We start from the raw sequence: 16,636 nt of genomic DNA, 5'->3' as shown, positions 1-16,636 counted from the left end.
GTCCTCACGGTGTTGCCACGTCCTTTGTTGCTTGGCCTTGATGGTAGTTCCTGTAACTTCCTGCAGTTTGTTGATCGTCACAAGTAGTAGGTCATCTGCCACAGCCTCTTCCTTGGCCCCTCTTCAGTCCATCACAATTTTCGATCTCACTGATTGCATGGTGATCTCCTATTATTGGTCTATCAGAGATTTTCCCTCGTACACAACTGGCCGCTTCCTTTATAGTGTAAACCTCTGCTTATAGGTACTTAGTGGTTTTTCATTAAAATATTTTAATTATTTAATATTCATCTTAGTCATTGTATGCAACCGGGTCTTGTGGAAGTAACGAAACAATTAGTATTTTCCGAATTTTTGCCAAGGAAAATATTTTAATTGTTCCCTGTTCTGTGTCACAACTATTTTTTTCCTTTCTCTCGTAAACCTTGTCATATTTCCGTGCTGCTGCCACTAAGTTATGTATATTTTTCTGAACTATTATTAGCGAATTCCACTGTAATTATGGATCTTTTGATTATTGTTTTTATATATTATCTGCCATTGTAATATAAAAAAGCAGAATAAGTGACGAAAATATAAATATGTATTATTAAAATAACATAAGGCTTTTGATTAGGTCTTTAGAGCTAGTTCTTTAGACACGTCTTCGAATATTGCAACTTTTAATTTCTTTAATTGTTGGATTCTGTTCTGGTATTTTGAACGTTTAAATATTAGAGCCTATGGATGGCCCCCAATATTATTTCAGACAAAAATTGACTAAATTATTAATATTAAATTACGTATTACTGTACCTGATATGTAATTTAAATTGTAGTTTAATATTTTTTTGTAATAATAAGTATGTATTAGATGCAGTCCATAATTGTAACATAAGATTTTTATCAAAGACAAGTCAAAGTGGGCGTTGCTAATGTACAATTACAAACCCCTACATATTTTCTCTCTCGAGTTCAATGTCAATCTACTATATTCAGGGTTACCAACTTTGAAAAATGCGCAGGCATGCGTAGAGTGGGCACACTCAATTAGTTTTTTTCTTAGAAATTATTGTGTTTACTCATACGAACTTTGCAGCGATGGACTTTGAAACTTATTATTAAGAGTTTTCTTTGTCGGTATCTTTATCACTCACTGTTAATGTTCACACTTGATAACGGTCAGTGTTACATCTCTTCGAAACGTTTTGTAAAATTTTAAAATTAAAGACCATGTCGGTCCAAGAAGAATACCACTTTCAAACATAGATATTCAGTATTACGGATGGTTGGTATAAACGTAAGAGAGGTTTTTTTTCGATATACGTCAATAAACATATAAACCAGAACTCTTTTTCCAATACTATAAGTAAATTATTTGTTTGCTATCTACTTTAAAGCTTGTTTATCTAAGATCTAGGTCAGTATATCGCAGAATTAAATAATCAGTTAATCTTATTCAATTTGCAAAAATATGCAGACTGCTTATCCTTGACCCGTGGACCAAACAAGTTAAAAAATTTTACATAGTTTTTGCTGCTACTACGTCGCAGATTTTCTTTGGAATTAATTTCTCTAGACGCAAAATTTATCTCAAACTATTGCAACTGCTAAATTGTTATGAAAACATGATCGTTTTTTCAATTAAATTAATACAGTTGATAGTTTGCAATTTTGCTAGTACATATTAAAATAAGTAACTGGACTTGGATTAAATTAAGGTATTAGATTGGAATATTTAACATTCACATCTTTAAGTATCAAAATTTTTTGACAATTTTTTATATCTTCTTTGGAAGTTACAAAATACAAACTCTGCTTGGAATGTGAAGACTATCGATCATTTTGTATTAATGTATGTACTTGTCTAGTTGGGAAGAGCACTAGGTTTGAAATATTCAGCAAAACAGTGCTGGGCATAGAAGAGGACTTTAGAGACTTGGCGTTAAAGATTAAATTCTCTAACGAAGCTGATGCAGAATAGATCCTAATGACCGCATTAGGATTTAGTACTAGATCCAGCGTTATTTAAAAGTAGTGATGGGATATTGAATAGTCGATTATTGAAATAACCGACATCGCTCCATTATGAACGAGTGATGCAAGTGACGAGTACCAAGCGATGAACGCAAGCGATCCTAGAATGAAATAAATTGAAATCCGATTTTAATGTGACATACTCGATAGAAAGCCGAGCGAATTTTCTACATGCAGCAAATTTATACGACGCGCGACGCCGTATAAATTGGTGCGTCCCAAAAGTGGCTCACCCCTATAACTTTTTTATTTTTTTAGATAAAAAAATGAGATTTGGTATGTTAGTAAATGACATAAATTAGGATTGATTGACGGTATTCAATAGGTTTCTGTCACTTCCTGTTTCACCGGAAATTACTACAATTTTTGATTTTTAAATGGCACCCTCGGTATTTTTGTTTACTTTATTCAGATAGATATATACTTTATTCAGATTCAGATAGATAGAAAATGACATTCCAAATAGAATGACGTATCATATGTCAACTTTTGACATATTCGCTCAAAAACAAATTGTATTTTAAATTTCAATCTAGAGTGCCATAGCTGTGTTAAAAACACTAATTTTTAATCAAGGAGCCTTGGAAAAATAGATTTGATCGTCTAATGTTTTTAGTGTCTTGCCCTGGCCGGTTTAAAGGATGCCCAAATCGTCTTTTTGATCATATCTCAATTTTTTTCAAATGGAACGAGGGTGGCTCATTACCATATTTCGAAAAAGAATTTTTTTGCGAACAATTTGATACCACACACTTGGTACTTTGAGTCAAATTGTCGTTATGAACCGTATGTTACAATTTCAAATAAACCATATGTGAAAATGTCAAAAGTTGACATGTGATATGTCATTCTATTCAGATATTCATTTTCTACCGAATAAAGTAAAAAAATACCGAGGGTGCCATTTAAAAATCAAAAGTTCAAACCGGAAGTGACCGAAAACAATTGAATATATCAATCAATCCTAATTTATGTCATATGCTAACATACGAAATCTCGTTTTTTCTAAAAAAAAATAATAAAGTTATAGGGGTGAGCCACTTTTGAGACGCACCCGGTATATTTATCCGTTGCGTATCTGAGGGACAAAATTTTACGACCTACATCAACAATGCTTCGAAATAAACTAAATCAAGCGATCAAGCGAATCGCTCGCCGCTTACTACTTGCCGTTCATTACCGAAAGAATATGTGCCCTGCGCACGAAACTTACTGCTTGGCGCTTGGCGTTAACGAGTACTTACAACATGCGACGGGTGAAAACCCTATTTTTAAATACGAGTGATATTTCGCTCGAGTGAGCACTCGGTTATTGCAATCGCTTGATATTCGAGTACTCGATTATTGAAATTAATCGGTTTTTCCCATCACTATTTAAAAGTAACCATCCATTCGAAGTTGTTCAAAGAATGCTTAGAGAAGGTGAACAAATTAGGCAAAGAAAATAAAGTCCTACTCTGGGTGCCAGCTTACCAAGGGATAAAATGTAATGAAAAAGCGAACGATATAGCTAGAAAAGGAGCAAAAACTCCACTAACTGTACCAGAACCGTTCTGCTTCCCAAGTGGAAACCAACTTAAAGCTGAACACAAGAACCTAGAACACTCCATCCGTAACCTGGAATGGGAATCCTCCAATGGTCTAAGACACTCGAAGAAATTTCTCAGAACTTAAGACCGAGAAAAATCAAAGATTTTCCTTGACTTAAGTAAAAACAATCTTTGAATTGTTACGGGGTTTTTAACAGCTAGGACACTGCTCAATAAATACCTTAGTAGATTGAAGCTAAGAAACAACAGCGAATGCATAATCTGTGGGGAAAATAGGGAACGCATCGTTACTGAATTTTTCCCGAGGAATATATACAAATCTTTTAAGTCTACAATAGATTATACATAGATATACAACAGATAGCGGTGATTAACTTCCTCCCTGCCATACAATTATTACAATCTACTTAAAAGTACTTTTGCATTTTTACAGTAGGAGAAATGGTTAAAAACTGGTCCATTGCGTCGAGATCATCAAGATGCTAGAGACAGACGATCGAGCATTGTTATTGCCAAGGTTTCCTGTTAAATGTGGCAACGTGCGCATAATAGATGAAGCTGCCGCCCAAATCGGTATATAATGCGCCTTTTTTGTAATTAGCGTTTGCACAACGGGGATTAGATGGAATGTGCTCCGGCGCCAGTCTTTCAAATCATCGTCTGTGCACTTCGCGAACGTTTTTCTCTTAGAAATAATTCAAAGTTAATGACCAAATATATAATATTTCCTTATTCGCGTTGCCTCATTAATCATTGATAGGATTGATTGAAATAAGAATAATTAATTACATTAATTGTACGTTTATGTGTTGAGGGGATATTGATATTTCGGAAAAATTTGTGGTAGTAAAATAGAGAGATTTTTCCCCTACACCTCATCTCATCCTTAGTTCCTATACAAGGTCCGGCAATAGTGTGTAGAATAAAAAACTTGGGAATTTGTTTTAAGCACAAACTTAAATTATGCACGAGGATGTATTTCAGGAAAATATTTTAACTTCTATAGGGTGGCTCAAAAAAGTATGAGTGGATCGGGATGATTTTTAAATGGAACACCCTGTATATTATTGCATTTTTGGCTTCCTTCCTTATCACTTTATATAATCCTGAGATATAGGGTTCATAGTTATTATTAAATATGTTTTGATAGTTTCAGAGATATAAACAAATAAATAAAAAATATATATTTTTCAAGCTTCCTTAAACAAATTATTACAGATACAAGAAGATGTCCTGAAACCTCAAAAACCTGGCCTCAAAACTATATTAGCATTTACTTTAGATGGTCTATACTTATTTTGCCATAAATATCGTAATCTTATAAAGGTATTCAAAATTATACGCCAAACTTTCTGAAATATAAAATAATTTTTCTTTGTTTCTTAGAATATAAAATAAATACTGTCTTATTACACGTTCCTTCCCCGTCATTTAAATAACTATAATTGATAATTTGGTTCCCCTCACCTAAAAAGTCCTCGATATAATTTTCCTAACTTTTTCTGATAATTGTTTTTTTTTGGTTACTCCTCTTGTTGAACCTAAATTGATTATTATTGCCCTTTCTGATTGTAATTCAGTTGTTTAATTTCTAATTAAGCTTCATTAACCTAAGATGTCTATGATAAAAATAATTTTTAACTTTTTTAAACAAAAACAATTTTTTTTAACTTTTTTAATTTGTTTCTGATTGTATTTTATAATCTGACCTTTGTCTGACATATTAAAATTGTTTTAACTATTCTGATTGTGATTATTTTAACTTTCTAGGCCTGAGGATAGGAATTAAATGAGTCCCGAAATATGTCGCCCCAATTTTAAATCAAATTAAATTTTGAAATAAACATCTTAAAAGATTGTGTTTTTTTTTGAGTCCCCTACTCCTCGTTAGAGGTTTTACATTGATATCTCAGGAAAATAAACTCACATTAGGTTGGAGAACGTTTAGTTTAACCCTTTATATTAATTTTTATTAGATGAAGAATTAAAAAAATATACATGTTTTTGTATTTAAAGTATTTCAAAATTTTTAATGGTTTTGCAGATACCATGCAGGATTATTTCTCATGGCTCTTTTTAACGGTAAAATACGAAAGAAAAATCATTGGGTGGCTTTGATAAAAAATCCATCCAAAGTAAATACCTAATATAGTTTTGATTTCAGGACAGTTCTAGTATTTTTAATATTTATTTTAAGAAAGGCTAAAAAATATATATTTTTTTATATTTATTAATATCTCTGAAACTATCCACATATATTTAGGTACTCATATCTTAGTATTATGTCATGTAAAGGTGATCTGAAAATAAGTGCAAATGCAATAATATACAAGGATTTCCATTTAAAAAAATAATCCCGATCCACTCACACTTTTTTGAGCCATCCTATAGAAGTAAAATTTTTTTCCTGAAATACATCTTAGTACATACTTTAGGTTTGCGCTTAAACCAAAATAACAACTTTTTTATTTTAGGAGCTACAGATGCCCGACGCACTATTGCTGAACCCTGTATAATCGTTCGAACTGCAAACTTACGTTTCTGAGTTTTTTGAACATCTTCTTTTCTTATGCCAAAAATACCATTGACATGTTAATTTTGTTATGCTTATATTTTCGTAATATTTTTTTTGCAATAATTAAGTGTTTCTATTTCCACTGTTTAGTTCCTCATTTGTCGTTTCACGTATATCGTATTTTTCGTAGGTGAAAGTCATAATGGCTACTTATTAATTTAAAAAGTCATTCCACTCAGACAGACATAATCCACTTAGGATTAACCTACTAATATTAATTACATACACAGAAAGTGTGCAAAATCGACATTAAATATATTCCGCCATTACGTAAAAATATTTATACTGTCACAATTTTTTTTATAATATAATAATTGTATAATTGTCTGGTGTTGATATCGCTTAACCAAACCCAACATATATTTAACGTCGTTTTTTTTGATCGCATGTATATTATTACTTTAATAGTCTTTAGATTACCGCGAGGAAATGTCAAAGACATATTTACAGTTATCAAAAGAACCATTAGTTTTTTTTCTACTGCGGGATATGGTAGATAATACGAACACGATTTGTTTCTTGCGTTTGAATGCATTTTTTTCTCTCACATAGAAAATGTCCTTAACGGTGCTTTAAGCCATGCGTTTCTAAGAGTCGTTTGATTACTTCTGGAAATATGTGACTCGCATTACGCCATTATATTGTTTGTAATTTGACGAGATGTACAGGGTGGTCCGAACTGTATTCCGGAAACTTTGGCAGCATATTCTGCAGATAAAAATAAGTAAAAAAGTTCGTATAAATGTATGTCCAAAAATGCTTAGTTTCGGAGATACAGGGTGTAGAAGTTTCATTTTTATTTCGATTTTTTCCAAATAATTTCTGAAGTAAATATTTGGATAAAAATTGGTGTCTGGGAGTTTTTTGACATGAGAAATTTGATTTTGATGTCAATATGACTCCTACTAGTAGAGGGCGCCACCTACATATTTTTTAACTGGTTTGAAGAGTAATAACTTTTCGTCCGTACCTGTATAAAACTACTGAGTAAGAAAATATACATTTACGACGCTTTTTACGTAAAAAAGGTCTCTTGGTAAAAATCGCTACGAGTAATGGTTTTCGAGATATTTGCAATCGAAATTATCAATACCTGTCATCACTGACATAAATTAAACATGTTGACTAAATAGTTATTAGACTGAGATCATAAATTTGAAATGTTTTTGCACCAAATGTTCAACAAAAACTGTTTTATCATCATTTTTTGCAGAAAAAAAATAAAAATTTTCCAAATTTATTATTTCGGTGAAATAACTATCTACTAAACGTGTTTATTTTTATAATGGCATGTATTGACTATTTCCGTTCTAAATATCTTGAGAACGGTTGGTCGTCGCGATTTTTACAAAGAGATATTTTTTACGTAAAAAATCACAGAGATGTAGATTTTTTCCCTCGGTAGTTTTATCTTCCTAAAATCTTCCCTCAGTAGTTTTATACAGGCACGGACAAAAAGTTATTACGCTTCAAAACAGTTAACACATGTAGGTGGCGCCCTCTACCAGTAGGAGCCATATTGACATCAAAATCAAATTTCTCATGTCAAAAAACTCCCAGACACCAATTTTCATCTAAATATTGACGTTACTTCAGAAATTATTTGGAAAAAATCGAAATAAAAATGAGATTTCTACACCCTGTATCTCCGAAACTAAGCATTTTAGGACATACATTTATAGGAACTTTTTTACCTATTTTTATCTGCAGAATATGCTGCCGAAGTTTCCGGAATACAATTCGGACCACCCTGTATAACATAAAAATTCTTTTTGAATTTGACAGTGTAAAAAATATGAGAGTTGCGCATAAACATTTTTTGAATTTTTTGCATTTAGGGTATGCTGTTATTATGAGCGAGGTGATTTTTTACATTTAGTTAGCAAAACAAAACACCACTTCACTACAATATACCAAAACACTTTATATTTACACATCTTTAGCAGATGATTAAACCTTTTTTTTAGTTTTAATCATCTGCTGATGATACTAACATGGTTAGCGAAACGCGCGCCCAGTGCAAAATAAAGTGTTTTGGTGTATTGTAAGTGAATTAGTGTTTTATTTTGCTGTTTTACCACCAAAGGTTCCAACCCTGAACCGTAATAAAATGAATATTATGATTAATTAAATTATTATGAATGATATGAAAATACACGAAATTTGCCACTCATATGAAACTACTATAAATTGAGCATTATTAAAAATATATTTAGTTTATTATCGTTTTTGAAATATTTCAAATTGAAGAATATAATAAATTATACAGGGTGAGTTTTAAATAAATGCAAATATTTTCAGGGGTGGTATATTTCGACTCCAGGAACACGCCTTTGAGGTTTTTTTTCGCAAAAAAAGATGGTGAAAATCGTGCATTTTCTTTTAAATTTCCCTGTATATTTTTCGAAAACATTTTAGAACTGCCTGTTCACCGCAAATTTTCCCACGGTATAAATTCTTAATCTCTGATATTACCATTAGTTACAGCTTTGCTCTATGGTTACGGCACTAAAAGGGATGCAAATACAGAAAAAATCCGGTGGCTCTCAAAATTTTCCCAAAAAAAAATCATTTTTTTTTTAATTTTCAAACTTAAATAACTCCGATATTTTGGACTTATTTGAAAAATGGTAAAGAGAAAATATATTTTTTTATCGAGATCTACCAGCCCTGAAAATATTAGCACTTATTTAAGACCCACCCTGTATATAATTCCATAATATTTATCACTGGATTAAAATGGAAAAACTTGCCCCCGGACTACTTAATTCGACTCCGCATTTCTTTTCTGCGTTTCCTTTATAAAAATTGACGTTTGGTATCGGTCGCCTGTCTCGGCCGAAGCGGTGAGAAATAATTAAACTGGTAATTAAAGGAGGGTAATTAATTGTGACCAATGAAGGCCGGATAATTGGTCGGCGTTTCGTTTCTAAGCGGTGTTGCCACTGATACATTGCTTACAAATTTGGACTCATTCGAAATATCTGGTTCAATTTGTATGGTATATATCAGACTTAAAACAATATTCTGTTATTTTTTTCAAAAAAATTGTTAGTTCAACTAATTTCAGAATTTTTCTTCTGGGATTTATAGAAAAGATTCTTCTGAGAGGAACAATAATAACTTAGGAAAGGGGATTGGAATTTATTTTATTGGGTTGGTTTGATTTATACCGGTTTTAATTAGATTATTTATTATTATCTTAACTTCTTTTTGATATACCACGCAGGTCAAAAACGAATTTCACAATTTTACCTGACTATTTTTTTTAAATGTACTGTACAGGGTGAGTCTTAAATAAGTACAAATATTTTCAGGGCTGGTAGATCTCAATAAAAGAAACATATTTTCTTTTTACCGTTTTTCATGTAAGTTCACAATAACCGATTTATTTTACTTTGAAAATTTCCCAAAAAAATTTTTTTTTGCTTAAATTTTGAGAACCACTGGATCTTTTGTGGGTTTTCTTTCCTGAAAATTTAATCTACTAAATAATATGTTGCCTTATTATCAAGAAATTATGTTTTTTAACTAAAAACTGATAAAAAAATTCCAAATTTTGAAAGTTTTTTTGGTGAAAAGACCTCATAATCGTGTTTCTGGGGTCGAAATATACTTTCCTTAAAATATTTGCACTTATTTAAGATTCACCCTTTATATCTGTTTAAATAATCAAAATTGTACAGCATTTTTTTGTCAGGTTATTCACGTGATTATAAAATATACCGGGTGAGTCTTAAATAAGTGCAAATATTTTCTGAGGTGGTATATTTCCACCCCAGGAAGATGTCTATGATTTTTTTTTCGCAAAAAAAGGTGTTGAAAATCGTGCATTTTCTTTTAAATTTCCCTGTACATTTTTGGAAAACTTTTTAGAACTGCCTGTTCACCGCAAATTTTTCCACGGTATAATTTCTTAATCTCTGATATTACCATAGTTACGGCAAAGAGTAGATAAATAATCTACTCTTTTAAATTTCCCTGTATAAAGGGATCACGGAAAGCTTTGCAAATACAGCCTGCTCATCGCAAATTTTCCCACGGTATAATTTCAAATCTCTGATATTATATATTATATAACTTAAATAATTCGGTTATTTTGGACTTATTTGAAAAATGCTAATGAGAAAATATGTTTCTTTTATCGAGATCTACCAGCCCTGAAAATATTTGCACTTAATTAAGACTCACCCTGTATATCTTAAATTGACTTTGTTTGGAGCATTCTTTGTCCAAGCATTGAACTCACTTGACACCAAGTGAAATTCAATGCTTGGATCTTCAAACTCCTTACTTTTTTTTGGGGCATCATTGGCAAATCATTACCTTTGTTTTCTCAGGGTTAATTTTCAGAGAGTGGGGTTGTGGCATATTCTAAGATTTGCTTAGGTCGTTATTAAGGTGATCGTCATAAGGTAATTGTGGTCATAATATAAAAAAAAACAATAATTTTATATTAAGTTGAATCCATTTTCTTGTTACGTCATTGGTATCATTGGTGTAAATTTTTAATTTGGCAATTTGTTTAAAGTGAATGTATGCGAAAAATGTGGCTCGGCAACATCGTCCCGCGAAATCTTATCGAAGTACAGTTTTCTTGTTTTGCGGGGATTTTTTTGTTTGAGGATTTATTGAATTTCTCGATGTAATTGTCGATGGGGGAGGTAACTTTGAGCTCGGCAATTCGTTTAACCGATGATTTATCTTCGGTATGTAATGGATTTTTCTTGTTCTCTGGTGTACCACACACAACACCGAGAAAATAAAAATCACTCTATCCTATAAATCATTCCGGTACTTTATTGGGTGTTTCTAGATAGGCACAAACGAGTTTTTGTTCAATGCTGAACGCTTTTAATTTGGGAATTATTTAGGTCAGTGGAAATGCATTTTCTTGATTAACATGTTCAGAATAAGATAAGGAAAATGTATATCATGTGGAATACCGTTTTTGGTGTCATATTTCTCGATTTCGGAGTAGATATTCTGAATACAATGATTTATAATCCAGAATGATAAATATATTTTGTCCAACGAATCAGAGAGGGTTTCGACAGAAAGCTAAAGAATCATAGAAAATACAATTTACCTGTGAATTAAAATGAGAGACACAACTGCCACTTTCAAGGATTTTCTCGTTGGACCACCGTAGTTGTCAGACTATAATTTGATGTAGTGTGGTAAATGAATGTAAGTTACTGTTTTAACATCCAATGTTCATCTAACATCAAAAATTTATTCATTCTGCTGTTATTTGCATCATTAGTTAGCATATAAGTTGATTTCATGAATGATGATAATGAATAATCTGTACAATTTTTAATACTTAAGATTCATTCAGAACCTCGCAATTAGTGGAATAAATTAATGGTTTCAATTACACTTTATACTTTTTAGTGTATAATCATTCACAATGTTTAAAAAACACAATTAAAATTAATAGAATATCCTAGCAACAGCTTGCGTTAGTCAGTTGTATCCATAGAGAAAGCCTAATATTTAGCTTATAAAACAATCAACTTTTGATTTCTAACCACAATTTCTCTTGACGGAAGATTATCAAAGGCCAAAATTACATTTCTCGCAAATTTTGAAGTATAATTAGTGGAAAAGTTAAAAGTTTGATAACTTTTTCCACTAATTGAAAATGTCTACCACAAATTTTGACGTTCTGAATGCTTACATTGAAATTAAAGGAACAAACTTCTACACTAATTGAAACCACTAATTTATTCTACTAATTGCGAGGTTCTGCATGAAGCTTTATGTTTAAATTTTATAGGTATTCAGATAGATATCAATATGATAAGCACCATTTTACTAATCTTACAGGAGAGCACTGGACGGCTGGTTAGAATTGCCAACTTTCAAAATAAAAAATAGAGGACAAGGAGGCAAAAAAGAGTTAAAGACCTACAACCTCGCCCAAATTTCAAGAATTTACCTAAAACTTAAGTACATATTATGTGTTTTTATTAAACATTGTGGCGATTTGGAATTTGATTTTGGCGTGTAAAAATAGTACTTTTTCAATTCATTTCAGTACAACGAAGAGGACTGTCCTGTGGTATAGCAACCAACCCAACCCTAAGCTGGTGGTTATAATTAGTGTTGGGAAAATTCGAATTAAATAATACGACTAATTCGATAGTAAATTAAAACTAACTAATTCGAATTATCTTTTTCGATATATCGAGATAAAAATTAGTAGTATTTTATATTATATCTGTGGTAACCGAATTACAAATGAACATAAAACATAACCTCTTATGGACAAATACGAATATTAGTAATTAGTATTGTACTATTAGTAGTATTCTTTCGTTCTGAACGAACTGAAAATTTTCACTTAAACTGATTTATAAAGGGAATCGGCAAAGAAAGGAACGATCCGATATAGAAAAATCCAGAAATCATTGTTATTTCCTATACCACATAGGAATAAATCAGTTTAAGTGAAAATTTTCATTTCGTTCAGAACGAAAGAATACTACTATTATTTGGTTCATTTCCATCTCACCCAAATTTCACCGAACACTAAAATTAATTTTCTTCTTTTATCTAAATAATTATTGATTGCAACTGATAAAATAAAAAGAAATACGAACCGCACGTAAACAAGGACATACTTATATCGTTTTAGAAGAAGCTTTTATTTTAGATATGAGCTTTTCAATAGGAATTGAAACAATCATAAACTCGGCACTTTTAAATTTAAAACTTTAAATTATGGTTTAATTTATTAAACGGCTTCGGCACAGTTAGTAGAATACATTGAATAAAGAATTTTTTTTTAATTTTTTATTCAGTGATAGAATATAGGTATGGCAATGGTTCAGAATTTGTTTAAAATAGCCCCTAGACGAGCACTAGCTGGGACGAATTTATTTTTAGGTTAAATTTATAATACTACTAAATAATTCGAATTATTAATTCGATTGTGAAATATGAATTATTGCTAATTATTCGATGGTGAAAATAATTCGATTATTCCCATCACTAGTTATAATGTTCTTTCCGTGCATTTTATATTTTTAGTAGACAAATATCATAGGATTTACCAACTTTATTGTCCTGAGTTTATATATTTTGTAGGAACCAGTTAGACCGACTATAATGTAAAATCCGGAAATTACGAAATTGGCGCTTATCAAGTTTTTTCGCTGGACTTTTAAAATATCTGGTTATGTTAAATAAAAATAATGAAAAATTAAATTCAACTAAAATATAAATATTACCTTATTTTTTTATACATATTCCATATAAACATATTTATTTTGTATTTTAATAAATAAATATTTTCATAATTTTTTCCAAGTTCCATTTTTTTTCCATTTTCCAAGTATTCATAAATTTCGATTCTTGGAAATAAAATTGTTTTCATTTTAACGAAATGGTACTAATTAAACGTAAAAATGTTAACTAATTAGTTGAATGGTTTAAAAACAGTTAAAAACACGTCTAATAACTTAATAAGAGCGCAAATTCGGCGAGTAAAGACAGGAGATTGTTGAACCGGATCGCAACCTACACGGCGATTTAGATTTTGGGCCAACAACTTGCTTGTTATGGCTCATCACCAATTTTCAATTGTTAATTCAAAAGACAATTGCGTATTAGAAAATGTGTTCTATTTCTTAACGTAATACCTATATTACTGATTGAAATTTTGTATCACGTACCGAATACCGTGTGATCGAAAAATAAACAGCGTTATGTTGGCTAGAGCACAGAATAAATATATACGCATAGCTAGATATACGCGTAGCTAGATATTCTGTGATAGTAACGTGTAGCTATTATGTACAATGTACAGGTTGGGTCAAATTGGACGCTTTTAAAGGGAAACACCCTTTTCTATAGGAGATTTTTCTCACACAACACCCTTTTCTTTCGTCTGGAGCTCAATTTTCATCAAAAACATGATGGTGAAAACCGTACATCAATATCTGTTACCGTTTCGGAGTTACGGGGTGTTTTTCAAAAATGTGCATTTTTAACAAATCGTTGTAACTTTTTTGCTATGGAAAATTTTGTATTTCTATGAAAACATTTCCAAAGCTCCTTTTTATGTAGAATTTAATGGTTTAAGTATATTTTTTTTAAAATTAATAATTTAAGAGTTATCAACAGAAAAAATGATTTTTTATTTTGGACATCCTGTATATTTTTAATTAACTGAAAAGAACTTAAAATTACCTTTCCAAAAATATAGCATACTTGATATTTTGTTATAATCCCCTTCGAAATACAGAATTTATAAAAGTTCGCCACTTTTAACTAGTATATAGGCTTTGGACCCCTTATTAATGATATGCCCCTAATGTAATGTAACTCGAGCAAAGTTATCAGCAAATTTGTGCAGCCAATTTCAAGAATAATTGAATAGCTAACCAAGATCCCAGCCATTGGCAGTCGCTGAGGCCGCCGACTTCGAGGGCCTATGGATCTAATCCTATGGATATATTTGCGGAAGAATAAAGGTTCTTATTTTTAAATTGCCCGTCTAATCTAGACAAGAATTAGAAATACTTTGTTATGAGAGGGTATCTTTCACCCTCACTAAGTTAATGAATTCCGCGAGAAACCATTTCTCTTGCAAAAACGGCCCCGTCTGTCCATATCAGAAAACGGTCGATACGTCGAACACCTGTAGCAAAATCTCATGTCTTGGTATGCTATTTATTTTTATTGTTATTAGATATAGTTTAAATGTGTTGAAGTTGGTTAAATATAGTTTAAATTGTTATAAAATTCTGCATCTCTCATAGCATATATTATTTTCGTTTTAATTGATGCTCACAGCTAGATTTTTTTTGCATTACAGCCGGCACCGTTCAAAGCCTACTTATTTAAAGTGGGCGAATTTTTATAAACTCTATATCTCGAAGAGGAATCGAGCAAAGTATCAAGTGTGCTATATTTTTGGAAAGGTAATTATAAATTATTTTCAATAAATTAAAAATATACAGGGTGTCCTATATAAAAAATCAAATTTTCTGTTGATAATTCTTAAATAATTAATTTTTTTAAAAATATACTTAAACCATTAAATTCTACGTAAAAAGGTGCTTTGGAAATGTTTTCATAGAAATACAAAAATTTCCATAGCAAAAAAGTTACAGGGATTTGTTAAAAATGCACATTTTTGAAAAACACCCCGTAACTCCGAAACGGTAACAGATATCGATATGCGGTTTTCACCATCATGTTTTTGACAAAAATTGAGCTCCAGGCACCGATATTAGTTTTCGTCTATTTCCTATAGAAAAGGGCGTTTCCCTTTAAAAGCGTCTAATTTGGCCCACCCTGTACATGACGTGTTCTTAGGATCAATCTACTCAGGAAGGAACTATTCATTGAGGAGGCAGTGTCCTGTTAAAAAGCCCGTGACTCCCAAATTTGTTTGTATTCTCGAAAATCTTTTATTTTTCTCGGTCGTAAGTCCTGAGAAATTTCTTGAAGTGTCAGATCGTTGGAGAATTCCTATTCCAGGTTATTGATAGTATCTTTCAAGTTCTTGACTTCCGCTTTAAGTTAAGAGTGTTGGCTCCTTTTCTAGCTAGATAGATTTCTTTTTTGTTACCCCTTGGTGGGCTGGCACTCGGAGTAAAAGGACTTTAATTTCTTTGGCTAATTTGCTTAGCTTCTCTGGACATTCTTTGACCCACTTCGACTTGATGGTTACTGAGTTGATTGTTTGACTATCGGATAAGACGGTTATTTCTTGTTTCCGATAGTTACTATCTAAGATAAGTTCCACGCATCTTTCGATAGCGTAGATTTCTGGTTGGGTGGTTAGATATCAGTATTATCGAAACGCTTATATTTTACTTTTCCTGTATTGGTAGTTAATGCAATTAGGGAAAACTAATCCATCGTTTTTGGCTGTTTTGGCGCATCCATGTGACAAAAAGCAACAAAACGGTACATTTCCTCTCCAGCTCGGGCGTCCTTATTGTCCGAGCGGCGTGGCCGACAGCCGCTTTGTTACGTGCGGCATTTTTGAACGGCGTCCAAAAGTGCGTAAACGTGATTTACGGTCCGCTTATAACGACGCCGACGCCACCGACGTCGGCGGCTCTGCCTCTCGACAGAACCGATTAAGGTTGGTCAGTTATTTCACACACGTAGATAGCAGCTGAGACGGCTGGAATTCGCCAGACGAGGTTTTTTCCGGACACGGGTATGGCTAAAAATAATTTTATTTTCAGTTTATTGATCGACGTTCGAATGCCGTTCGGATATTTATAAATTCGCATTATTTTGGTGAATCTTTGTGGATCAAATGCATCATGTAAGTGAGGCCAACTCGTGGAAAATTTCCCGAATCGTGAGAATTTTGCGAGATCCAGATGGAAAAGGGGAAATGTTAACACCAAAATACCATATTCGTGGGAAATTCTAAAATTTATGTATTCGTAAAAAAATAGTTAGTATAGTCTGTCCAACGAGAAGATCCTTGACAGTGATAGATGTGTCTGTCATTTTAATTT

The 16,636-nt window shown here is 31.9% G+C and overlaps 1 protein-coding gene across 1 annotated transcript in view; it reads left to right on the top strand.

Moving 5' to 3' along the window:
• The first annotated feature begins 4,044 nt into the window (after positions 1-4,044).
• The window catches only part of LOC115877955 (death-associated protein kinase related-like), a 188,483-nt gene continuing 175,891 nt past the window's right edge, over positions 4,045-16,636 (top strand). The window contains exons 1-2 of the mRNA XM_030894307.1: positions 4,045-4,138; positions 16,287-16,326. Of these exons, the coding sequence (XP_030750167.1) occupies positions 4,045-4,138; positions 16,287-16,326 (134 nt within the window). The remainder of the gene's footprint in view (positions 4,139-16,286; positions 16,327-16,636) is intronic.

This window comes from Sitophilus oryzae, unplaced genomic scaffold (genome assembly GCF_002938485.1).
Source record: "Sitophilus oryzae breed Bouriz unplaced genomic scaffold, Soryzae_2.0 scaffold_1499_pilon_pilon, whole genome shotgun sequence".
NCBI lineage: Eukaryota > Metazoa > Arthropoda > Insecta > Coleoptera > Curculionidae > Sitophilus > Sitophilus oryzae.
This window is presented reverse-complemented; position numbering and strand designations above follow the sequence as displayed.